This window comes from Mesocricetus auratus, unplaced genomic scaffold (genome assembly GCF_017639785.1).
Source record: "Mesocricetus auratus isolate SY011 unplaced genomic scaffold, BCM_Maur_2.0 Super-Scaffold_100009, whole genome shotgun sequence".
NCBI lineage: Eukaryota > Metazoa > Chordata > Mammalia > Rodentia > Cricetidae > Mesocricetus > Mesocricetus auratus.
Window position 1 is genome coordinate 65,934,204 of NW_024429193.1, and position 26,037 is coordinate 65,960,240.

Genomic DNA, 26,037 nt, shown 5'->3' on the forward strand with positions numbered 1-26,037 from the left:
AGCCCAGCAGATCCTGTGCTAGGCAGGTGGCCACAGATAGAATGAGGTCCTCTATGACTAGGAAATGGGACAGTCACAGCCTTCCTACCCTGCTCACTGCAGCAGCAACTAGCCGGCCCAGAGGAGAGGACTTCCATTGTCCCCTGGAAATTCTGTCAGTCACACAGGGGACACTCAGTAACCAGAGCCCTGAATGGTGAGCAGCCATACCTAGACTGAGGAATTTAAGACCAAGGACCCTAATGACTAGTGGGAGCTTCCTTGAAACTGTGGCCCACTACCACAAAGCAAAATAATGATGGACCTAGTTTTAGAAACTAGAGCTCTTGAGTTCAGAACCTTCCATTCAAAAATGTGCTACAAACACCAGATTCCTGTCAGGCACTGTATATATTTTAGAAATGCTTTTTTTTTGGTTTTTCAAGACAGGGTGTCTTCTGTATTGCTTCGGAGGCTGTCCTAGAACTTGCTCTGTAGACCAGGCTGGCCTCAAACTCACAGAGATCCGCCTGCCTCTGCCTCCCGAGTGCTGGGATTAAAGGCGTGCGCCACCAAGGCCCAGCTAGAAATGCAAATATTAATGACATCATTGTCTCCAGTGTGATGGAGAAAGCCATCGTGCAGAAAACTGTAGTTTGCCCGGGTAAAGCACACAGATGGGAACACCTCTCTTGCTGGCTCTCTGGGCATAAGCTACTCACAACACAGACACTGGTAACGTCCCTCGGGAGTCAGTGGGCACGGCATGATGAGGGGCTGGGTCATGGGAATTGAGCCCAGCCACAACAGGGGGAGAGCCAGACACTTGCCAGCAGTGGGCAGCAATGCTAGTGACCATGTTACTGTCCTCCCTGGCATATTCCAAGATGCAGCTAGAAGCTAGAGGGCAGGAGTGTGTGAAACAGGGAAGGGAGTGAAGTTTCCATGTCTTGAGAGACCTAGGCACCTGTGCCACTGACCACACCCAACCCCACTTCTGACACCAGCTGTCTTGAGAGACCTAGGCACTGTGCCACTGACCACGCCCAATCCCACTTCTGACACCAGCTGATGAAGAGAAGCAACAATACAGGGAATAAGGGTATTGCTGGTTATTTATTGTGAGAAAATACTTACATAAGAAACTGAAAATCCAGGTTAGTCTCTACAGCCTTTAGAGACCCAACCAGAACCCCCGAAAAGAGGGCGTGGTCAGCAGCACAGGTGCCTAAGTTTCTCCCTACAACACTGCACTCTCTACCATCCCATCACCCTTAAGAATTCAGCCAAGTGGGCGGCAGGACCCTCAGTCTTTGGGAGGGAAACTGAGCATTTACTATCATCCCAAGGTCATTCAAGCTGCAGCATCTAAACTAAGAGTCAGAGCCACTCCTCTGGGCTGAGTGTAGATTAGAGGCAGAGCCTGACACGGCACCGCCCTGAGTTCCATGCCCAGAACTACAAACAACGGCAAAAAGCTGAAACCAAAGAAATAATCAATTAAAAATCAAAGCCCACTATTCACTTTGTTTCTCTAAAACTGTGAGTGTTGGGCCAAGATGAGTGACCCAGAGAGCATGGTCCTAAACTGAGGGTGGACCACATGGCCTGCCAGCAGCATGACCTGCCCCGGACCAGCGTCACCTTGCAGTTGAACTAAGTCAGGGCTGTGAACCTGAAGCAGGAAAGAGGAGGAGAATCAGAGACCTTGCTCTTCCCTCGTGATGCCTGCGGCAGAAACAGGAAGTTCGGGTGTCTGGGAGGACCACCCGTGTGCTGGGAACCGCCGTCTGCCCTTTGTTCCAACCTGGGGCCAACTGAGTTTTGATTCTTCTTTTTTAGTCTGGCCTCTGTGACAACTTCCCACACAGGCCAGGGTGATGCCGAACCACGCAGCCTCCCTGCAGATGAGAGGTGAGGACACCCAGAGGCTGACGAGCCTCAGACCTTCCAGGTAGAGCAGAACCTGCCCTGAAGCGGACAGTGGCGACCCCGTCCTGCCATGACCCCTGGGTCTTCTTCAATTATGGTACTGACTGCTTTCTGAGGTCTGTTAGACAACAGTGTGGGTTTGAGTCCAGCAGCTTTGTCCAGTTTGAACTCTGAGAAGGAAGCTGCCTAGTGACCTCTGTACTCAGCCTTCAAAGCATCACCCAGTCTAAGCACACAAGACTCTGCAAAAGCTAAAGAGTGCAGCCTCTAAATGGGGTCCTTGTGTCACTGGCATACTGAGAGCCCTGCCCAGATGGCCTAGAGTCAAAACCACTACATCCCATCCAGCCACAGCAACTCCAGCACTAGGCCGGAAGTTGGACCTCACTTAGGGACCAGAAGGCTCCCCATGATACATCTGTGTCAGAACAATGAGAAACAAACGGACCTGAGTTTCCCAGCATTTGCTAACTAGCATTTACACATACATCCAGCTTCTTGTCCCATACTAACAGTAGCCCGGCAAAGTTGGGATAAAGCCTCCATGTTCCAGGTGAGGAGTCTAAGGCCCAGAAAGGTCACAGGGCTAGCCAAAAACATGCTGCAAGAAGAGGTCATGGCCAAGACTCCACCCCAGTCTTTCTGAGTCTTGAGTTCTGGTCTTTGTCAATCTCTTCTTGCTGCCCAGATGTGATTCTGTCTATGTTCCTCTGGCCAGAGAACCATGGGAGTGTCCAGATTCACACACACATGATCAGAAACATCTGGATATTTGGATGACCTGGGTCAGCAGTGAGCAGATCAGCCTGCAAGGGGGAGGGGGCAGGGGATGTTGGCTCACTGTCATGAGAGGATACCCAGGTCCACTCACTCGAGCATCACCCTTGCAGTCCAGGCTGAACTATCCTACTTGTACCAGCCAAGCTGGAAGGATACCCAGATGTCCAGGAAATGTTTCCCAGAGCACTGAGTCACCCCAGGCATCCTCAGCCACGCCACACATCCACTATCTAGAAAAAGGCGCTTCCCAGCCTGGCATCTTCAGAGGTAGAATCCAAACATTCAGACATGCAGGCTCCTTGCTGGTGTGTGTGTGTGTGTGTGTGTGTGTGTGTGTGTGTGTGTGTGTGTGCGCGCGCGCGCGTGTATGTAGGAAAGCACAGCTCCCAGTCATGAATCCTTATGCCTACCCATGAGGTCACCTGAGAGGAAATAATGTCTCTGTTGTTCTAAGGTCACAGGATAGCCTCAAGGTCCAAAGAGAAAGAGAAGAGCCGAGATTTTGGACAGCATCTTGTAAAATCACTCATGTTGGGTTAAGAGTGAATCGAGGCAGGAGGATGGGCTGCTACTTGAAGTGGAGGGACATACCTGGACTTCCCTTGTGTGATAGGCGATGATCAAACCAAGCAGGATGATGGTGGATAAACTGATAAGGCATTTCAGGGCCAGCGAAAACATGGAATCCTGCGGGAGAGAGGGAAAGAGAGTTAGGGGGTCCAGGCAAGGGCAGTGGACAGAGCATCCTTAGCCCCTCCTGGGAGCAGGGTGGAGCATGAAGTTAGCCTGAGCCCGGGCTGCCCTTTCTAAGCCTTTGCTTTTGAAGAGAAAACATTCTTGCAATCCCAGAATGACCCTACGGGAGCACAGTGTTTTATGTCTGTGACACCTGGCTAGATTCTGGTCACTGATGAGCTGAATATTTGCCTCCATGCTCAAAAGTCACACGAATGTTAATTCTTTTTTGTACCATTGTTATATGGTGTGGGTATCCATACCATGTCAGCTCCTGTCTTTATCTTAGCACAAACCAGAAAATTCTGGAGTCCCTCTCATCCCTGGCCATGAAGAGCTTTGGTAGGAATGAACCAGAATGTCCTGGTAGCTTCTCTACCTCCTGGCATAAAACAAAGGCAGTAGAGGGAGACGAGGCCAGCAGCAGAGATACTGGATGGCTGAGGGGCCAGCGAATGGGCAAAGGGGTCCTGAGGAGGTGAAGGTTGTGGCGGCCTCCTGCTCAGGGCAGAGGACGCTCCTTGCAGCTTCAGCCAGATGGCTTGGAGAGCCTATAGTGTGTGCATTAGCTCCCTGGCTGTCAGGTGGGCCCGGAGCCTGCCCCAGCTACTCAGAGCTGCGTGACCGTCAAGGTGCCTGTACCAGCTCAGCTCCCTGATGCTGACTGCCATTACCTTTTGCCCCCTCAGTCAGAGCATCTAGTTGGGACTTGTGACATTCCTGAGTGGTGCACATCCGGAAGGAGACCTACCTCCAGCCCTAAAGGAGCACAGGAGACAGCCCTGAGCAAGCGACTCACAGGCCAGGCAGCACTTCCCAGCACCAGTGTGGGATCTCTCCATGGTTCTGGGAGCCGAGGAAGACCAACGAAACAGTGCTATCCTCAAGGGTAATCAATAACGTACAATCTCTGCACACCCCACCTTACCAGCAATTACATGTCCAGACCGATGAGTGGCTTAGGTCAGAGTTCAAAGCCAGAGCCTCTGACCCCCAGGTCAGAACACTGCACATAGCGCTGCACTAACTCTCCCAGGAGACAGGAATGCTCATGACAATTCCCTTACATGGACCCAAACAGCAGATCAAGACAGGAGACAAAAGCACAATCAGGGAAGAGAGGCTAGCTCTACTCTTCTACATAGAATAACTATGGTTATAGCCACCTATGGCACATTGCAGAGTACCTAGAAAGGGACAACCATTCTTACCACATAGAACTGCACAGTGTTTGAGGGGATGGGGTGCTTACCAGCCTGATCAGTCACTACACACCAACACACGTTTCAAAGGCTGTAACAAAGCTCCCATAAAAGTGTACAAATATTATGTCTCAGATAAGATTTTTAAGATAACAACAGAAGCATTTCAATGGCAAGGTAAGATTAATTGCCAGACGATACTTAGAGCAGAGCTGAAAGAGCTTAGGGGTGGGGGACACGCCTGGCAGAGGTAAAAGGTGTTTGGACCTGCAGAGCAAGGTAATCCTTGAACTCAGGACTAGCAGGTGCCCATGGTGATGCTCTCAACCACCCCCTGTGGACTAACAGAGTGGAAGCCGCTGCCTCTGGTGTGCATGTCAATTCCGTCCCTCATCTCCTTGATCAATCATTGAGGCCCTTTTTACGTCAGGCACAAATTGTCCCTGGAGCTAGGAGGAAGAGCTAGTGAAATAACTCATTTGTTCATTCACTCATACTTTTGGCTTTTTGTTTGCTTGTGTTGTGTGTTACCGGGCGCACACATGGCAAGCAGCCCTGTACATGCGCTACAGTGCTCACGTGTAAGCCACAGGACAACTTCCGGAAGTCAGTTCTCTCCTTCCACCCAGGAACTGAACTCAGGTCATCAGGTTCGCGTAGCAAAGGCTTCCACCCGAGAAGCCACCTCCCGAGACCTGTTGTTTTCTGAGACACCGTCCAGTTATGTAATCTTACCATCTCCCTGCCTCAGCAGCCCAAGATCTTATTCATTTACGTTTTCATAGCAGTTTCAACCAGTGCTTGCTTTGCTAGACACCCATGGTGTGGTCCATGCTGGGGAATATACAGTGAGGTCCCACCCGCCAGAACTTTTCAGTCTGTCTTCTCGAATAAACTCTCCCTTAATTACACTATACAGTCCAGCTGTGGAGATATGTCTCCATTCTGTACAGCCCAAAGGCTGGGGGGTGAAGCTTAGTGGTTGGGCACTAGCCACACAAGGTAGGGAGGTCCTGGGTTCCATCACAGTGCTGAGCCTGCTCAGCATCTTCTGTGTTCTTCAGAAAGAAGAGTAGCCTTGGGTTCTTTCTTGAGCTCACCAGTAAAGGGGTGTCAGGGAGTCCCGGTGCTTTGCTGATGCAATGTGAGCACCAAGAAAAAAACAGAGCACAGTTCTGAGCCTCCAGAAGTTTCCAGCCTTTGAAAGCCTACTTGATGCTGTTCCCAGACCTAGCTGGGGCTAAAGAGAAAAGCTGGAAGCACAGAGACACTCCGGTTGCTGTGGGACAAGATGAATTTCCCTACAGGAATGAGCTGGGACAGCTCACAGTGCTCTCCAGCCAGAGATGGCCATAAGGGTCTTGTCAAAGGGCCCAGAAGCATGCGGACAGCATCACGCCTACCCCAGGACGGCTTGTGATCAGTGGCACACTTCCACCGCTAATTCATCTTCTTGGCAAAAAATTAGCTAACGTCAGGATCTGTGTCTATTCCCATCATTTTTAGGGGAAGAGGCAAAGGGACAGGGGCCAGATGCTGTCTCTTCTCCTTTAAGCCTCTTCCATTTCTCCCCAGAGTTGAAGCTTTTCCATTAACAGGCAGCTCCCACCTGCTCATAGGTTTTGACTGGTGCGGCCTGCTGGGCCAGCGGCAGCCTGCAGGGAGACAGAGCTATGTACTGGACTGACAGGGACCCTGAAGACTTTACAGACATCCTTGAGATCTCATCACATGTCAATAAAAGAAAAACATTAACTCATTTTTCTAACACCTGAAAAATATGTCAAAGAAGTCTAGCTGGATCTGGAACATTCCCCATTTGCTAAAACGTTGAATTATCATCTCCTTTTCCACTTGAACTCCAGTGAAGCTTGAAATTGATGTGACTCTTCAGGTGACACCAGTGACACAGGGTTGACTAATTAGCCAGCAAACACCACATGGTGGGGCACCTGCCACACCCGCTGTGCCCCAACACACTCCATCTGTGGCCTTAAAACTGACTCATGGCTGTGAGGAGTTCTGTGGCCAGCTACTCAGCCCTTCTCCCCTGTATCTGAGAGCTTACAACAACAAAGAAATACCCCACAACATGCAGGATGCACGGGGCACATCCCATTGATGGAGAGACATTTTATATATAAAGCTTTTCCTTTTATTCTTAAAGTATGAATGTAAGAGGGGTACATGTGAGTGCTGCACCCACAGAGTCCGGGAGAGGGAGTCATGAGCCTCCCAGTGTGGATATCGGGAGCCAAACTCTGGTCCTCTGAAAAGGCAGTGTGCACTCTTAACCAGTGGGCCATCTCTCCAGCCCTCATTTCAAAATTCAGCCAGTCCTACAGGCTCAAAGACATTCAAGTGGTTCAGACCACCTGAGCGCCAGTGATGGAGACTAGGACAGCCGTGAGAATAGAGCATCAGAAGACACAAGAGAGAGAAGTTGTGATAGACTACTAACTGGAAAGCTTTGAGCCTCAAACTGTATAGGTAGCGTACTTCTGCTTATTTTTAAAATTTTCCATTTGGAAAAAAGAATGTGAAAATATCAATATTCTGAATCATAGGCTGTTTTCTTATCGCTTTTCTTCTCTCCTCAAATTATTAATAATGAGAATATAGCATTTGCAATTGAAAAGTTTACTTATCAAAATCTGAGCCCTGGACTGCCAGGAAGAAGCTTTTGTGCAGTGTGAAAGATAACATCTTTACTTGTAACATGCGCTCCACGGGGAGTGGGGGTGGGGGGTGGCTGCAGGAGCATGTGTGAACCCCGAGTCCACCCCTATGGTGGAGATGAACCCCTCTGCTTTCTCTGGGTTTTGAAACCCATCTCCTTTACCAGGCCCATTTCCTAGTGTCATGCTGGAGAAGTAGCTAGTCTCAGCTTGAGCAGTTATACACTTAAGCCAGGTGGGCACTTGGGCCTCTTAGTCACTTGGGCTGGGCTTAGGGACTCAAGCCCACTTCAGACAGCCCAATCCCAATCCATCTAAACCCACACGATAACGCATTCATGCTATATGGTTCCATCACCTATTTCGTTCTGAATATAAGAGATGCTTAAGAAACACTTTACTTACAGCTGATCTTCACTGGGCACTGATGACAGGCTTCCTCCAGAATAGGTCACCACACATTTTGTCTCTGATAAAACCTAATGTCTCCATTTTATCAATAAAACACTGAGAGTTGTATTGGAGAGCTATTGAAGTGGCTTTTCAAGGTCATGCAGCTCACTCAGACTTTAGCTATCTGCCAGATTTTCCTGGGTCCCACACTTACCCTGCCCTTCAGTGTCCTAGGTACTGTGTGAGACAGAGCGTCCTGTTAACTCGGTGGAGCCTTGGGCAGCACAAGAGACTTCTGGCTGAGCGGGAGACCAAGACACATTCCTGGAAATGCTCCCACCATGTGGTCCCTGCTCCACTACTGGGTGCAAACCAGCCCTTTATGGGTCTGTGATTTTCCCATAGAATAAAGTCCTGCTACCACAGGGGCCTACCATGCAAAGGAGGAATTATGAACTCTCTTTCACAGATATGGAAATTGAGGCCCCAAGGAGGCTTATTTGTCCAAGGACAAAGCCAACAAATGGCAACGTCAGGATTGAGGGAGTCAGGTTGCCACCCAGACCCATCTTCCTTTGAGCTCTGAAGCAGCAGCCCCGAGGCTGGGTCCCACTGGCCTCCAGATTCACAGAGCAGCTTCTCAGGGCTGCTGTGTCCCGTCCTGGGGCTGTGAACAGGGTGATGGAGGTCCCTAGGCCTCTGAGCCAGCAGTGTAAATCACTCTTCCAGAGACAGGACAAAATCGGAACGATTACAGGAGATCTCCCCCAGAAACTTGCAAGTTTTTAATGTGTTTTATTGTTTGGGACATTGGGGGTGGGGGACAAAAAATGATGCAAAGAGAGTCGTGTAGAGGCTCTGAACCAGAGTGAAGCATAAGCTTCACAACAAAGGGACATGCAGGCCCCTTCCCCAGGCAAGGTAAAAGCTCCAAGGGTGTGGTGCCCCTGTGAGCAGGCGGCACCTGAGCATGGCCCATTCACAACTCTGTCGCTGTTAGAAGCCCCCAAGGGAGAGAGGTGACAATGTCCAGAACCTGTATTTCCCGAATTAAGGTCTGATGTGCCTTCCTGACATCGCCTCGCTTTGTGCATTCGACTTGGGAAATAATCGAGTTAGAAATCTTTTCTGTTTAATAAGGTCAACCTTTGCTTCAATTTCATGGAGAGGCTCCAAGACTCATTGATATTCAGCACTGGCTCCGTACTGTAGCTCTGTAATGGTTGTCCTAATTAGACACTCTTGCTAATTAATGCTATGCAGATTAAGCCAGGCCTTCCTTCCCTGTCCCGTCGCAGCCCCTCCCCTGCCAGGGAAGTCAGCATTCCTGGTTGCTGATCTCCAGGGAGACCCTGCTTCTCTCCTCTGCCTGGGCCTTTCATTCTGCGCCTAGCCTAGCCTTCCTTTCCCCTGGCCGTCTCCTGGCTTTGCCTTCTGAACGTTCACCATCTTGCCTGACCAGACCTTAGCTGGTCTTCCTCCCAGGTGTAGCTGCCTGAGACCAGCTGGGTCATGAGGTCACCTGAGGTCATGCTGGGGATCCAGCATGATGTCCCACCCCATTGTAGGCACTCATGGTCCAGAAGGGAGTCATGGAAAGGCTCCGCCCACTCTATCCTATTGTTAGTGTGTGGGCTAATAACGTTTTTATTGTCTCTTTCTATAACACAGAACTCGACAACAAAAGGCTAGGATTTCAAGCAGTGTCTTTGAGACCTAGCTGCTACGACACTAGGCCTCCAGCTCCTTCTTTGGATCTTAACCTCCCAGGGTCTCCAGTTCCTCCTCTCCTCTCAGTCACACACATGAGATACAAATGGGGGCGGGTGTTGTTTTTCCACATTTTATAAAAGTCAAACACCCTTTCTCAATCCCTCTCTTGCCAATGAGAGCAGAGAAACTGACCTGGTCTCCATGAGGTTCTCCGCTATGTTCTCAGCACTGCAGAGACATGTCAGGCAGCCTTCACTCAACCAATCATACCACTGAGCGTTTGCGCTGCCCAGGCTCCAGACTGAGCCTTTGCAGAACACCGAGCACCTCTCCTCAACCCCCAGTGTACCGACTGAATCCTGCCCACAATAGGAGCTCTTTCCCATCAGCACCCTCACCGTCACAGCTGAACTACACCCTACTGGACATGTTCCCTCAGCACTCACCCTGCCCAACGCCAGAGAGACCGAGAGAAGCAGGCAGGCGGGGCCTGGTGGGCAAATAGGGCCCAGCCAGCCACAATGGACAGGAATTTCCAACTGAGAGAGGACCTATTCCCCGTGGGCCTTACTCGTTGAGGAGTGACCAGGGCCAGAGGAGGTGGCACTCAGGGGCATCTGAACAGCCCCTGCATCCCGAGTGTGAGCTGCAGTCTGCAACCTCACCTACAGGCAAGGCGGCTGTAGAGAGTGCTTTCTCCCGGGACGCCGCTCCCAGGGGTGCAGGTTAGCCTAAGGTAGGGTCTAAGCCTCAGGCACCTTTCCTGCAACCCTTGTGCAAGGTCCTAGTGGCTGCTTCAACCTTGCAGAGGCCTGTGCATGTGACTCTTCTCCTTTATGTGGCGCTTCTGTTCTGGGCTTGCGCCGCCCCTGGAGCGTGTCTGAGGCACAGTGGCCTGGCAGAGGGCCTCCGATGGACCGCTCTCTCCTCTGAGTCCTGGGCTCAGCAGCGTCACTACGTGGGGTGGGGGGAGGTCCGAGCAGACGGCTCCTTGGCGTCCTGCTCTGCTGTGCCACCTTCTCTGCCTCCTGGATCACCCGTCATCTCAGCTGGGCACATTGCCTGCCTAAGATGATCCCGCAGACCTCTTCTGTCCCACACCCTCTCCGAGGCTGCGCACACAGGTGTCTCTTCCCCAAGCTGGGGTCATTTAACAAAGCCAAATCTGCTACTCACTGCTGTTTGTCCCAGCCAGAATGTCCGCCCCAGGGGGAGGCATCTTAATGCTAAATTCATTCCTATGTCATCATATGCGAAATACTGTCGGGTACATAGCAAGCCAATAAATACCAGCTGAATACTGAATACTGAATGTCTGAAGGAAGGGAACAAAATTGAGAGATGTGTCCCCAAGGTAGACGCTTCCATCCTGGAGTTTCATATTCATGAAGCAAGGAGGGGGATGACCAAAAGAATGGGAAATAAGTGTTCACTTGTCCTGGGTCCCGCATGGCTTACCATGTGGCCCTGCCCTGCGGTCAGAGTTCTGAAGCTGAGAGAAAGCTTCTCACTTATCCACAGTCCCTGGGCAGAGAAGAAGTAGAGGCAAGATTTGAACCTAGACAAGTCTGACTGAGATTCGTGCTCTCGTAGCAGAGGGTCTGGGGAAACTCTCGTGGCCAGGCCCCAGAGACTCGGTGGCCTGACAGCAACGGCAGCTTGAGTTAAGGCTGGGAATCCTGGTTGTCCCTGCAAGTGTAACTCAGGCCTAGGCTGGCATGGGGAGGGAAGACAGGAAATGCTAGTGAGAGAAGGAAGCCGACGTCCTGGACTAAACACATAAAATCAATTTGGCCTAGGGTGCTTCTCCGTGGCCCTTTACTTTGTCACTTCCAGAAGGACATAGAACCTGATGTCTGAGGGACATCATGAAGTGAAAATAGCAAGGACACTCGGGTCTGAACAGAGGGTGGCCTGGCATTGTCTAGCGAAGCCAGCATGATGACCAGGACACCAATTAAGAGGCAATGATCCTCCTGGGGCCTGGCACTCCCACAGTGTGATTGCCCAAGGAAAGAAGAGAAGGCCACATTGGAGACCGAGCTCTGCCAGTATCAAGTCCCAGGAGCTGCTGCCCCTTCGGCCGCAAACATGATTCTGATTGAGATGATTTCCTTTACAAGGCCTGGGCAGAAGAGAGTCAACAAACCAGGAAGCCTCTGGTGCACGCCGCTTGCCATGCATTTCCTGCCACACTTACAACACTGGCAATTACTCAGAATTTGCATGACACACTCGCCACGTGCCAGGTATTGTGTTCTGTGGGAGACAAACACAACAGGACGGAGCCTCCCCAAAGATCAAGCTCCTTCAAAGGGAGCCCCCAAGGCCTCTTCCAGACACGAAGCAAGCACAGTCAAATGCGCCTCAGATGCTAAGGACCCCAGTCTTACACAAGCAGAGTGTGTCTCTTCGTCCCCACAGTGAGCGTGGCCCCCGGATGCAACTCCACCAGGCCCTAGGATGGAATGACCTTGGCCCCAACCAGAGCAGCAGATTCAGAATCTGTAGACTTTTAAAACAGAGCTCCGATTCTGATATGCAGGCTAGAGGTGAGAGCTTCTACTCTAGGGCACGCACAAAGGAACCCAGGAGGCAGGAACCAACATTATCGGTGGTCATACACATAAGCAATGGCGTCCCTGAGTCTTGCCATTGGTGGTGACTTAAAAGCCACACAGCCAAATGCCCCCTGCTTCCCGTGTGACCGCCGCAGCCCTTGTTCGTCCAGGCCCTGTCTGACTGACTGCTTCAGAGGCTGCCGGCTCACTTCCTCTCTGGGCAGCCTTTGAGAGACCCTCCCTGGGAAGGCCTGACTTTCTTAGAAATTTGTCCTCAGTTTACTTAAGTGTCAAGGTAAGCCAGTGTCCCTGTGAGTCCCCCGCTCCACTTGGCCTCACAGGTCTCTGTGACAGTTCCTGCTTCTCAGGGCACATTCATGCCAGGAACGGAGGTGCCCTCGGAAAGTCTGCATGAGGACACCGAGGACAGGAGGCTGGCTTGTCTCCTGCAGAAGCCAGCCTGTGTTAGAGCAACTTTAGACTCCAGGCTTGAGTTCACAGGCTCGCCTGGCGGTCCTGTCCTCCCTGAATTCATCTGTTCTCCCCAAGCCTGGGTCCCTGTCTGAGAAGTCATTTCCCGGTCTATCACCTAGTCATTTTCTTTCTCCAACAGACAGTCTGCTCCCGGTTGCCTTTCTCCTCCCTGTACTGTGGCCAGTGTGTATCCTCAGTCAGTCAGCAATGCCATGAGTCCTGGGTGTCTAAAAGCATCGCAGAGCACACACCTGCCACCGGCCACTGACCTTAGACCCTCTCACCCAACTTCCCTGTTTTACAGGTAAGGAAACTGAGGCCCACAGAAAGGCTCCCCCTATCCAAGGTCACGTTCAAAACTGAAAGAGATAAGAGTCCCAACCTCCCAAGGCTTGGGCTGGCATTTCCCCCTGCCCCAGTCTTCATGCAACTAGACTGAGTGCTCCCCCAAAAGGGCAGGGTCCTTTCTGCATCCTCCTCAGCATCTGGGTGGTCCCATTTCAAGACTGAGAAAAGAACATTTCTCCAATGGCTCATTTAAAGGCAAATCAAAAGAAATAACAATTACCTACTCCAGGTTCTCCATCTTCCTCTCGCTTAAAAACACAACTGCTTAAACATAAATAAAGGGAAATGGTCTGGAAAAATAACCAGTTGGCATGGAACAATTGGCATTTTGGTCTGCATAAGAAGTGGAAATACTGTTTTCAGAAACTCAGCACTGCCATGAGCTGTTAACTCCTAACCATTTGGCACAGGCTTTTCAATTGTTTGCGTGTGATAGATGATGTTGACAGAGGTGGTGGAGACCAAACACGGGCTATTAATAGGCTGGCTGTGGTACCTTCATAAACTCTCTCTTTCTCTAGTCCTCTGGCACAAAACTGTTGCCAGCCTGCCCACCTTTTGCTTTGAGTGCCATCAATGCCAGCAATGGGACACCGCATGAGCCATGTCACCTACTCAGACCAAGCAAGCTTATCGTAGGGCCCAGAAGGCCAGCTCCAGGTCACATGACAACTGGCCTATACGTAGATCAAGGAGCTGAGGGCAGCTTTCCTTCTACAGGCCCCAGCGTGCCTCCTTTCCAGCCGGGACCAGACAAAGAGGCTCTCCCAGAAAAGCATGACATACGATGCTTTCAGTCAACAAGGTGATGAGACCAGAAGACACTGCCAACACTCATTAGTGCATATCTCAGATGCTTAGGGATACCCCTGCCATGAAGGAGCCTGGGACCCCACATGTACCCAGTAAAACAAAGCTCAACAAAACTGTCCAGGCCAAAGGAACAGGGGGTGTCCAGAAATACAGTAAGGATGAAGAGTCACTGAGCAAGCTTGGCTCTGTTGCCACCCCCACAAATCTAAATGTCAGTATGGATGAGAGTTAACCACAGAGTGTCAAATAGTTATGAAACTACCCCCTAAAAGGAACCACAAGGCCTGAATGTGTCCCTGTCTAGCAACAGTAGATTGTCCACAACTTTGGGGCCCCCATGAAGGTTTCTTCTGGGAGTCCTCCAATCTCAAATACTCAAGGATATCCTGAGGAACTGTTGCCCAGTGGTCCTAGGGCTAGCTGTCAGAGAGAGAGAGAGACAGAGACAGAGACAGAGACAGAGACAGAGACAGACAGAGACAGAGAGACAGAGAGAGACACAGAGACAGACAAAGAAAGGAAGCCCTCAAAAAATAAAGCATTTGGGTTGCCTCTTGACAATTGGGAAACGAGGACAGAGAGTACTCATAAGTTTTTCCAAGTTTACTTGGGAGGTGGAGGGGCTAGACTCTAACCTCAAGCTTTCCACTCCTCTCTCTCTCTCTTCCCCTTTCTCTCTCTCTCTCTCTCTCTCTCTCTCTCTCTCTCTCTCTCTCTCTCTCTCTCTCTCTCACACACACACACACACACACACACACACTGGCTGGCTGGCTGGCCTATAACTCACTATGTAGACTAGCCTCACACTCACAGGGTTTGCCTGCCCTGAATGTTGGATCAAACGCCCCTGCCACCATGCCCAGCAAACTCCAAGCTTTCTACTCCCATGACCAAGACTGAAGAGTCCCAGGCTGAAGCCTGCTAAGGCCACTCTGCTCTTGCTGACACCTGCTCCCCTTCTGCAGAAGCCAGGTTGACTGATCCCTCCCTCTGTTTCCATGGCCACAGAGCTCCCTGACCCCAGCCAGCTGCCTCTACCTTCATGAGGCCAGCCACCTAGGAAGCCAGTCCAAAACTTGCAGGTGGACCATTTGGCCCTGCTACTGTCTTTAATATCTATTAAGCGACAGCAGAGCCTCTTCTTCCTTCCAGGATTGTTGTAAAGGCTAAATGATGAATGTGAGTGTGTTCTAGTAGTCATGGCTTCCCATGAGCTCACAGTGCAGCCCATACACGGAGTGTCCACGCTCGCTATTAGCCCGGAAAGTCCCATTTGTGCCTGGCATAATGATTAATATGAATAGTAATGTTGTATGATACCCTACAGTGACTCAGACCCTTCTTATCCACAGTGCATTTACTGCCAGCGGGCCTGGGAGATGTCCCTCCACCCTGAAGTCTCCCACCTTGTAGAAGGGAGGAGTGGGGTTTTTCCACTGCATTAGCAGACCCTCCACCCCAGCCAGGCTCACAGACAGGCATCATTTGCTAGATCAAAGTAATTATTAGTAGACACTATTTTTAGCAAGGCAGTGTCACTGTGCCTGGATTAATTGCTCTTATATGTCACTCCTTTAAGGTTTATCACATCAATTATGGACAGTCATAGCCATGAACCCAGCTTGCTTTAATCCTTACTGGCTTGAATTTCTCAGCACAGAATTTCTCAGAGGTAGCAACTTGTCAAGAGCTAACTGTCAGGAAATATTTGATATCGAATCAGTGTCCTGGACAGCGGCTTAGAACTTGCCTATTTATGGTTTTTGTTTGGTTTTGTTTTTCCCAATTTCCTATTTGATCTTTAGGAAATAGAACAAGTGACTCCCATCTCATGGGCAGAAAACCTAAGGCCCAACATATTTAAGCAATTACTTAGAGCCACACAATGAGAACTCCAATTCTTCCAACACAGTGTTGCCAAAACATTGTCAAGCCTTCCCTGCAGATCCATGAGTGTGAACACACCGAGGGCTCTTTCTGTGCTTTGAAGCAGCCCTATGGTTGGGGGCTTGCAATGGTCCATGGGCGCCTGGAGTCAGGCCTGACGAGAAGCCAGCCAAAATACATTCGAGTGTGTGTGTGTGTGTGTGTGTGTGTGTGTGTGTGTGTGTGTGTGTGTGTGTAAGACTCAGGAGCACTTCCCTATGAAAGTTTCAAGGAACCTCACTGACAGAAAGAAAACCAATTAGGAAATTCTAAGAAGAGTATTCCAGATCAGAAAAATGTGCAATCATGGAGACCCAGAACTTTCCATCTTCCAGCAGTGTAGCCGGAAGGCACCTCTCACAAGTGAGAGGTAACTGCTCCCAAGGCCCCACCAGGTGTCTCCTACTGTTAGGATGGGAGAAGCCAGGGAATCCGTTGATACTTAAGTGTCTTCCATTTGGGTCCTTGCTCGAGTGCACCAGCCCCGAACCCCTCTCAGAAATGCAGATCTAAGCAGTCCTCACCCAAAGCCTGTCTTTACAGGTAATGAAACTAGCCAGTTGTGGTGGCGCACGCCTTTGATCCCAGCACTGGGAGACAGAAGCAGGTAGATCTCCAGGAGCTGGAGCCCAGCCTGGTCTACACAGCGAGCTCCAGGACAGCCATGGCTACACAGAGAAACCCTGTCTCAAACAGACAGACAGATAACGCAGCTGAGGCACCATGCAGAAACAAGCAGGGTAGAGCTGAGGAGGACTGTCCTTCCTCTGGCTTCCTGCTGCCCGAGGCTGTGGGGCGTAGCAAGGAACTGAGGCGCGTGGGAAAGTTTGCTGCTGTTCTCCCATCTCTCACCTCCCTTCATCTCCTGCCCCTCCCCCCCACCTCTTCCCATTTGCACTATTTCTGTTTTCCAGGGACATGCTTTAAGATTGCCAGCTACAGAAGGAATGGCGTCTAGATGAAACCAATTGAGCCCCAGAAGTCCCATAGGAAGTCCTGGTCCTCTGCTCTGGTCACCAGAGGCAGGAGGGAAGGAGGCTCATCTGTCCCTCTGCCATGCCCCGCACAAGACCTGACACATAATAAACGCTAGATGAAGACGAATGGGTACCTGAGGAGAGGGAGCTACGCATTGCTCTACCACAGATTTGATCTTTCAGGTAGCCACACTTACAGTTAGGAATTTAAAATCTGAGTCACCTTAATTTCCTCAGCCTACTGACTAAACAGATACTTATTTGTTTAGCATCCATTACTTAAGCTTTTAACTCTAACAGCTGTGACCAAAGACCAAGGAAAACAGAAACCCTTGCCAAACCCTCCTGGGGCTCTTTGCCCTCAGGAGCACTTGCATGGGATAGGGAGCACAGGCCAATAAGGCTTTCAGAGTAATTCCCTGGGTGGGAAAAGCCAACACTGGAGTTCAGACAAGCACTGCAGACGACAGCAGCCGAGCTTTTAAAACCCAAGTCAGCAAAGGAAAAAGACGGTATGGGCCAAATGCACTGTCATTTCTCCACAAAGACGTCACCGGCTAGGAAGCAGCTGCCTCTTGTCACTTGCAGACCAGGTGGAAGGGTTGTAGGCAGAGGAAGTGGTTACTTCTCTGAGGAGACCCAGCTGGGCCCAGGGTGTGAATGGTGGGACCCAGAGTCCTGGGGTCAGAGGGAGGAAGCCAATAGCTGCAGAGTCAGGAGGGTGCGCTCTTCCTGAGGGACTCACCCCTCGGGCCCCGCCACCACCAGCTGCTGGCCACGCTAAGCCAAGAGACAGGGTCAGACAGCAACAGGCAGAGGGACAAATGCAGGACAAAGATGACTGCCAACGAGGGAGATCCCGGGTGTAGACTCTCAGGGCAGGGGCAGGCCTCGGGCTCCTCACAGCTTACAGGACACTGAGGTCAGTCATTAGCTTCAGAACCCAAGACCTAGAGCCTGGATCCTGGACCTGCACCTCAGTCCCCCTTCTGCTGTACCCTGTAGGTTCTGTAGCAAGTGACATAAGACAAGTCACTCCCCCTCATGCTTTAGACTCCATTTGCCACTTCTTCAGCTTCTGGGACAGGGACAGGTACTGCACGGTACTAACCCTGCCCCCCCCACACACACACTCACACAAACACACACACACTCACACAAACACACACACACTCACACAAACACACAGACACACACACACAGACACACACACTCACACAAACACACAGACACACTCACACACACAGACTCTCACACACACAGACACACACTCACACACACACACAGACACACACAGACACACAAACACACACACTCACACAAACACACACACACTCACACAGACACACACACTCACACAAACACACACACACAGACACACACACAGACACACACACACAGACACACACACACTCACACAAACACACACACGCACTCACACACACAGACACACACTCACACACACACAAACACACACACACAGACACACACACACTCACACAGACACACACACAGACACACACACACAGAGACACACACACACGAGCCAGGAGTCTATTATCTTCTCATTTCTCCACCTCCTCCAGAAACTCAGTATTTTGCCTGAGATATGAGAAAAAAAGTCACTAATATTGGTAGAATCAGTTGTTAGGACCGGCGTGAACCCAGACTGCATGGGTCTCAGAAAGCTGTGTTACCCACGGAAAGGCCAGCCTGCTCTGGACAAGCTGTAATCTCTGATTTGCTCTCCCTTCCCCCACTCATGGGAGGGGAGTAGGGTCTCAGGTACAACTGAGCCATATGAGGTGGCGATTCGCGGGGAAACAGTGATGGAAATCCAAGTGACCTGAAGACCAGCTCCCACTAATGCTGACATGGGTCATCAAATGGCGATGGCAAGGCAGTCAGGCTGGTGACTAAGCTCACTTACCCATGAAATGAACCCATAAACACATGGCCATCGCCATGGAGTCAACTGTGATTAGCAGCTCTTAGGAAACAAAGCACATGCCCCCTGCCCCTGCCCAAGAGACACGTCCACCCACGGGAACACGGAACGACCAAGACCCTCTGACGGTTCCCACTGACGTGATTTTTTTTTACAGACTATTGCCTTCAAATGGCTTTCCCTACACAAAACATAAACAGGATGTTACCCTTGCTGCATAGGCCCTAGGCACCTGCAAGAAGGTACCCGTGCAGCACAATTCATAGCAGAGACAAGGGGGTACAAATGCAGCTTACACAATCAGAGTGCATCACCACACTCAGGTGACCAAGGACTGGCCTAGGCATGGAGTGTCTTCCCATCAGAAGGTCGCCCAGCTCAGACCCAGCAAGACCAAGGACTCCCTGCCGCTTGTCCACGGAAGCAGCTCTCGACACCCATCAGAGCACTTCTAGGGGCTCTGACCACGGGTGGAAGTGGTTTTTTGAATGACAGAGCACAGGGACAAACACAGTTGGGCAAGGTGCCCCGAGCCACATACCAGAACTGTTTCTCTGGGCTGCACCATGCCCTCAGCTCTTTGCCAGGAGGAAGGCAGGAAACAGGCCTACAGGGCGTGGGGCAGCTCCATGGGCTGGGTGGGGTGGGGGTCAGAGACTTCAAAGACCCAGGGTGAGAGCCCACCAGGCTTAGTTTGTCTATTTATCACTTGCAATTTATCTAGTATTTTCTCAAAGGTCACTGGGTGGTGATTTCAATATTGTAAAATTTGTAGAGATGCCCCAGAAGAAAAGTACAAATTTCACAGGTTTATGCTGGCTTAAAGGTGATATATTTTATTAAAAGCATCTATTCTGGGTGTACTTTGGATAGGATTTGGCAACTGATTGGTTAGAGATCCAAGAGGCCTATGCTATTAAAAGATTCACTGTGGGGTTTTTAGAAAGGGGAGAGAAATAGAAATCAAAGGCATCTGCAAAGGTAGGGTTGGTAGACAGATCACAAAGCATTGAGATCACAAAATGCCTAGTCACCCTGCAGGCCCCAAGGCAGGGGCTGGGGGAAGATCTGGCAGAAGCTGAGGGCATTTGCCACCAAACTTCCCACCAGCCGCACCTGCACAGGCCCCTCCCCTGGCCCCTCCTCCGTTAAATCCAATCTTCCTCATTGAAAGGAAGATGAACGGGGAATTGCCTGAGAAAAGAGACTCCTCATTGTGGGCCAAAAGACTCTACGTGTTCCCTCAGCCCCCATCAGACTCTCCCGGCAGCAGAGCCATTTTCTTCCTGTCAGCCCATTGATGCACAACTTCCTGTCAGGGCAACAGAGGAGTCTGGGGAAATGCGTCTTCCTTCACAGCCTCCGCGGGTGCCAGGCAACAGTGAAGAGCATTTCAAAGAGCCAGCAAGAATCTTCAGCCTGTGGCTATTGGCCATCCTGAGGACTCAGCCGCCCGGAGGGGACCACTTGCCACGGAGCCCAGCACAGCCCAGCTCCCCTCTGGGCACCCAACCTAATCATAAACACGATAGCTATCGGGAAGGCTGAAGCTGGCCCTAAGGTGGCAGAAATACGGCAGGAATGAGGGAAGGGCTCTTCTGGGTAAAGACTGGCCACTGAGGACAGGCCCAGAGTGGAATAAGAATGAAATCCCCCCCTTTCCTTCCAGGTCCCACATTAAGTGCAGTGAGAGGAATACTAATTACCTCCACTTATTGAATTCGCCCCCAGGAACCTGCATTATGTCCTTTAATCCCTAACACACTTGCCATGGTGGTTCCCAAACTTTGCTGCACTCTAGAATAACCCAAGGAGCTTGGGGAATTCCCAGTAGCCAGGCTGCATCCCCAACCAACAAAGTCAAACGGTAGATGGCTGGTACAAGCATCAGGGTTTTGGTTGTTGTTATTGTTGTTTGTTTGTTTTTCCTTTACATCAGCTTTTCGAAAAGATCCCAGGGTAATTTCAAATTGTAGCAGGGGCTGGGCAAGGTAGCAAACACCCTTAATCTCCAGACTTGGCAGGCAGAGGCAAGTGGGTCTCTGTGAAGTCAAAGCCAGTCTGGTCTACATAGAAAGTTTGAAGCCAGCAAAGGCTCTAAAGATCCTGTCTCAGAAAAAAATGTATCAGGGTCTGTGCACCCCTAAAGAAGGTGTTATTATCACCTATTTTATTCATGAGAAAATTAACAGGCTAAATCACTGCCAATTGTCACAGTCTATAACTCTCATAGCTTTCAGCAGAACGCCTCAGATCTGAACACTAGGGGCCCCTCCCTATCAGAGCCCACCCCCCCCCCAGGGCTCAGGAGCTTGAACACAAGGGTCTGTGCATGGCTGGGAGAGCAGACTGTGTGTGGTGTGGTGTGGGATCAGTAGTTTCTGCTCCATCGGCTAATGATATCATTTGAGATCTCTCCAGAACAAAGTCCTGCCTAACCCAAGAGGATGCCCAGGTGTGAAGAAAATATAATCGAGCTTACGTTCCACAGAAGGCAACGGTGCAAGCCCAAAGAGGAGCAGGCGAGGGATGATTCCCGGGACCTGTGAACCAGAGCTCCGATGACTATTCCTCCGTTAGCTAGGAGACATGAGGAGAGTCACTCCCCTCTCTGGGCCTCGGGTTCCTCCTCCGCCTGGCCACACGGATCCTTCCAGCACTTCCCGCAGTGCTTGAGGGGTGCGTTCTTGGTGTGAGAGGGTATGGGAAGAGAAAAAGTCCTCAAACCCTTCAGACGCCCCCAACACCAGCTGGACAAACAGGCCAACAGGAAGAACAGCACCCCACACCTGCCCTAGCCATGGCCCTCTGGGCAGGACAGGAGCCAATATACCAGGCCTATCTCACCTGACAGCACCCCAATATCTGGGCAGAAATATCTGCTGAATGTCCCTGTCCGCCCCACCCCCACTCCTGGCTGCCACCCCACCTCACCCCCACCAAGGAACTGCTTCCATTTCCCAGAGACCAGGCCAACTCGGACTCCCAGACACGGCTTGTTCATGGCCTTTGCCGCTGTCCTTAATGTCCCTGCTACCTGTGTTCCCAGCTCTATCCCTCTCCTTGCTTCTGTCACACTACACAGACCCTCTGTTCACACCCCTGACACCAGAGGTCTGAATCAAACTCTCATCTCAAGACTCCCTTAGAGCATGGCTGCTCACTCATCGGCACGAGACCAAGCCTTACCATACTCTACTATAAAATGGGGCATATGCATACGACCTCATGAAGCAGCAGGGCCGAGCACTTGCAGGGGAGACTCCGTCAAGGAGAGCTGGACGCTCTTGTTCATCTTCAGGGTGCTAGAGCCTAGCATGGGCCCTGGTACTGAGAGCGTTGAGCAGGTCTGGCCACACTGAGCCCCAGATGTGTTTGCAGACTTAGCCCCTGTCCACCCTCTGCTAGAGGTGGCTCTTGTATCTGTCTAGTACACAGAACACACCCACCTGATGCACCATCCAGAGGAACCAACTGCCCAGACGCTCCCCACTCCTGTCCAGCCTACACGGCTGGTTCCCAGGACTCCTTAAACCTTAATCCTCCAAATCTCCAAGCTTCCAGGGAGTATCTATTGGGTTCTGATCCCAAATGTCCTTTTTGTCAATTCCCACCTTGTCAAATCCTAAGCCCTAAGATTAGTTGGGGAGGAGGGGTACTAGGGCTGGGGTTCAGTTTACCTAACATTGGAAGACCCTGGTCTGAGTCCCAGCCCTGAGGGTAAGGGGTAGAAGAAAGCTTAGGAAGGTGGGGAGAAAAGGAGAAAGGTTGAAACCCCCCATAGCCAGAGCATAAAATCCTTCAAAGCAGGTGTCAGACATGTACAAGCAGACACATCAGGATACCTTGCCACCTCCACTCGCCATAGAATCCAAGATAAAGCTACCCAGTGGCAAGACTCACAATTCAAGATGGCACTTAACGAAGTATGAAGCCTCACCCGGACATATATAGGAGAGACAATGACCGAGGGACCTCTGAGGGAAGCTGTCTGTCTGTCCACGGAGGGACCGCTTAGGGAGAGCTGTCTGTCTGTCCACGGAGGGACCGCTGAGGGAAGCTGTCTGTCTGTCCACGGAGGGACTGTAAGAGTTAAGGAACCCCTCTACTCAAGAAGCAAGCACAAGCCCTCTGTGCCTGCTGGGTAACTGTCTTGCAGGTGGGGGTGACTACAGAGGGACAGGCAGCTGGCCAGCAGGAAAAATGAGACTAGTAATCCCAATGGCAATCAGGAGCATGGGAAGGAGAAAACTCACCCTGTGGGGTGAGCGGGGTCTGCGGAAGTACCCACACTCCTTCCTTTTCCCCTTCCCAGCCCCCCTTCCGCCCATCCATTATGCAAATTAAGTAACTCCACACAGATTTGCATAATGTATGCATTGTTAGTACTTGATCTTGTGGGCTTTCAGACTTTATAAAGCAATTTTTCTACCTTTAATGGAGAATCAGAGACAAAATTCTAGAGAGAGATTTCTGTCCTTTTCTCATTACACACAGAAACAGTGTTTAAATCGTCAATTGGGGAATCATCCACAGAAATGAAGTAACTACCAGTCAGAAATGTAACCAAACACTTCTTTGACACTTTAGCAAAGAATGTATCACCGAACTGGTCACAGGTCATGGCCATCAAGTGTCATACACACTGTGTGGTTTCCGCTGCAGAAAAGTAGAGACTGTACCACGGCCGTGAAGTCACTTAGGGCTCCTCAAAACAATGAAATCCACACTCCACGTTTTTACCTTTTGTAAGATATTTAATTCCATTTTCTTCCCCAGTACCTACAATAAGCCTATCACTCCCATGCTAGAGATAAAGAAACTGGGTATGATGAAGTATGAGTTATGCACTACCAGTCAGTCTTGGATCTCTATATTCCTTCTGCAACACCAGTGAAAGCACACCCCCTCTTCCCTCCATCTCTCCTTGCCATGACAGACATCACAAATCAATCACAGCACGTTTCTCACTGAGCTCAGATAGCACCTCAGAATCCTTCTCATCACAGCTCTTCTGGCAGCTGGTACCAACTGTTCAGAATTGACACCCAGATAAAAGCTCTTTGCTATGCCTACTCTATACCCTGCCAACTCTTCAGGATCCAGCCAAGATGGTGACAGTGCCACAGATTTCTGAGAAGTGCTTATGGACTATGCCTAGCCTGGTTGCTCAGCCTCAGGAACCCCATACAATGCCCATTAGCCTGCTGACCACTTCAAATGGGTTCTGAGGGAACCAGACACACCTACCAACTGAAGGGATCCAGAGGACCAAAGAGGCCTCTGCTGTCACTGCAGGTCCCCTACCACACAGGACCATAAGCACACGTGCACACACTGTATCCTGCAAGGGAACCTGTTTGAACAACTTCAGGACAACCTCAAAGTGTTCGTGGTGGTTCTCAGGGACACCTTGTCATTCAGGACAGGGAAACTTAAGCCTTGCCCTTCCCCAGCGCTCTATGACCTCGCAAGCCCAGAGGAAAGACCTAGCTCCTTTGCTCACCAGATTGAAGACAGAAAGCTGCCCACTGGCCCCAGAGAACCCTGGACCTCATCAGTGCTGGCTTTGGCCGGTCCCCAAGACACAGATAAGACATGCTCTTCTCTGCACACGACCCAGGACCCAGCAACGCCTCTCTCGGCTTGAGGCTCCAGCTGACACTGCTCTTCCTTCGTCCCCTCACCTCGTCTTCTACGTTCACCTCACAAGATCTCACTCCCTCTCTCGGCCCCGTGGCTCCCAAATCTAAGCAGTCCTGGCTGAGTTCATCTTTCAAATCACCCAGGGCAACCTGGCGAGGACTCAAGAGTAGTCTTGATGCTTGAAGCCCTGTCGATCCTGGGCTGGAGGAGCATAGGGGAGCGTCTGTACCCCACCACCAGAGAAGGACAGATTATCCCTGACCTTGTTTACAAGTGCTTAGTCAGAAGTAGACAACATGGCCCCTTATGGTCTATACCTGAATCTGTCCCATGCCTCAGTTCACCATAGCCCTTAAGTGGCTGCAGCGAGTTTCCACAGGGTTGGATCAAATTCCAGGAGAAGAAAGCAGCCAGAGGCGTATGGGAAAGGGGCGCAGAGGCAGAGAGGCCTTTGGATGCGCTCCGCCTGCCCTGCCACCGTTGGGGGTAATCAAGGTATTTGGGGACTGCCCTTTGGGGCCTATTGTACTCGCTGAAGGAAGAACAGATGCTAATTAGTGTACAAGTCACTTGGGCCGTTGGCATAACCACACCTATCACTCGCTATGATGAAGGCATTGGAGCATTCCGCCCGCCCAGCACCCAAGGCCTCCACCTGCACATTCAGGCAGCCAGTGCAAACCCTGGACTGCCTTTCTGCTCTCCTGTAGCTGAAGCAGGTCTGCCTGGCCCCTCATCACAGACTCTCTGCCATGGGCCTCCCCTAAGGCCTGTCTCCTACTCAGCCACCTCTGCTATTCCATGCCTAAGCCATCCTTGTTCACCTACCAAGGACCTGCAGGGAGCCTCTATGCTCTGGTGTCAGGATGTCCCTGATCTCCTGCAACCCTCCTGAGAGCCCCAGACAGCAGCATCACCACCCTGCTCTATGCAGGACACTGTCCCTCAGAGAGCGTTCATGTCCGTCCAGGTCACATGGAGAGAAGCAGAAGACAATGGGCATCAATGTCAGAGTGCCAGTCCAGGACTCTTTCTTCTCTGGAGCCTGAAGAGAGCCAGACCCCAACTGGAGCCCTGGGAAGAGATCCAGCCAGCCTCTGAGGAGCCTCATGATGGAGAGACACCGGGGACCCAGGGAAGTCTCCAGTAATACCAGAGGCTAAGCTGATTTGCTGACCCCGCAGACCTCTCTGGTCTCTGCACTGAAGTGGCTGATAGGGGCAATGTGTGTTTTGAAAACTTGGTCTTAAGCTGGATAATAAAATCATCTGTAGACTCTGAAGAGGGATGACCCCAGGCTGCCTACGACACTTCTCTGGCCCTCCAGCACCACAGCCTAGACAATTGCCACCTCCACTGTGTCCCCCCTTCCCCTCCTTCAGCAGCAACCATGGTTGGCTTCCCCCATCCATCCCGCTCAGTCCATCATCACTTTTTGGCAATTCAAAATGGCGACTGCTGCTGAACCGAGCACCTTCCACCTGTGTCCTTGAGTCCTTTGCCAACCGGGACGCCGGTTACTCGGTACACTCACTTAGAACTACAGAAACTGGGGCTCAGGGAGCCCGGACAGCTGCCCACTCGGCCCTGTGCAGACTCCACTGAGATACACTGTGAACCAGGAGGAGGGGCTGTCTCTGCATGCTGTCGCTACTCTGCTCAAATCTTTTGAAAACATGCAGGAAGAGGGTGTATCCCTCTCCATTGCGTCTGGCTGGAAGCCAGTGCTGATGGGTTCCAGAAGGAGAGCCCCCAGCCAGGGCGCCGGTGCCAGTTGGTGCCGGCTGGTGTGGGCACTCTGCCACCACACTCTCTGGGACAGCAGGCTTCCTGGCTGCTCCCTGATGCCTATCCTCCAAGGAAGGGCTGGGTTTTGAGCAAAGCAGGGAGGTACTCAAGCCACTGTACTTGTATCAGCCTTCATATGCAGCC

The 26,037-nt window shown here is 51.2% G+C and overlaps 1 protein-coding gene across 1 annotated transcript in view; it reads right to left on the reverse strand.

The window, feature by feature from the left end:
- The window catches only part of Kcnn3 (potassium calcium-activated channel subfamily N member 3), a 156,164-nt gene that overhangs the window by 111,811 nt on the left and 18,316 nt on the right, over positions 1-26,037 (reverse strand). The window contains exon 2 of the mRNA XM_005080188.4: positions 3,283-3,378. Within this exon, the coding sequence (XP_005080245.1) occupies positions 3,283-3,378 (96 nt within the window). The remainder of the gene's footprint in view (positions 1-3,282; positions 3,379-26,037) is intronic.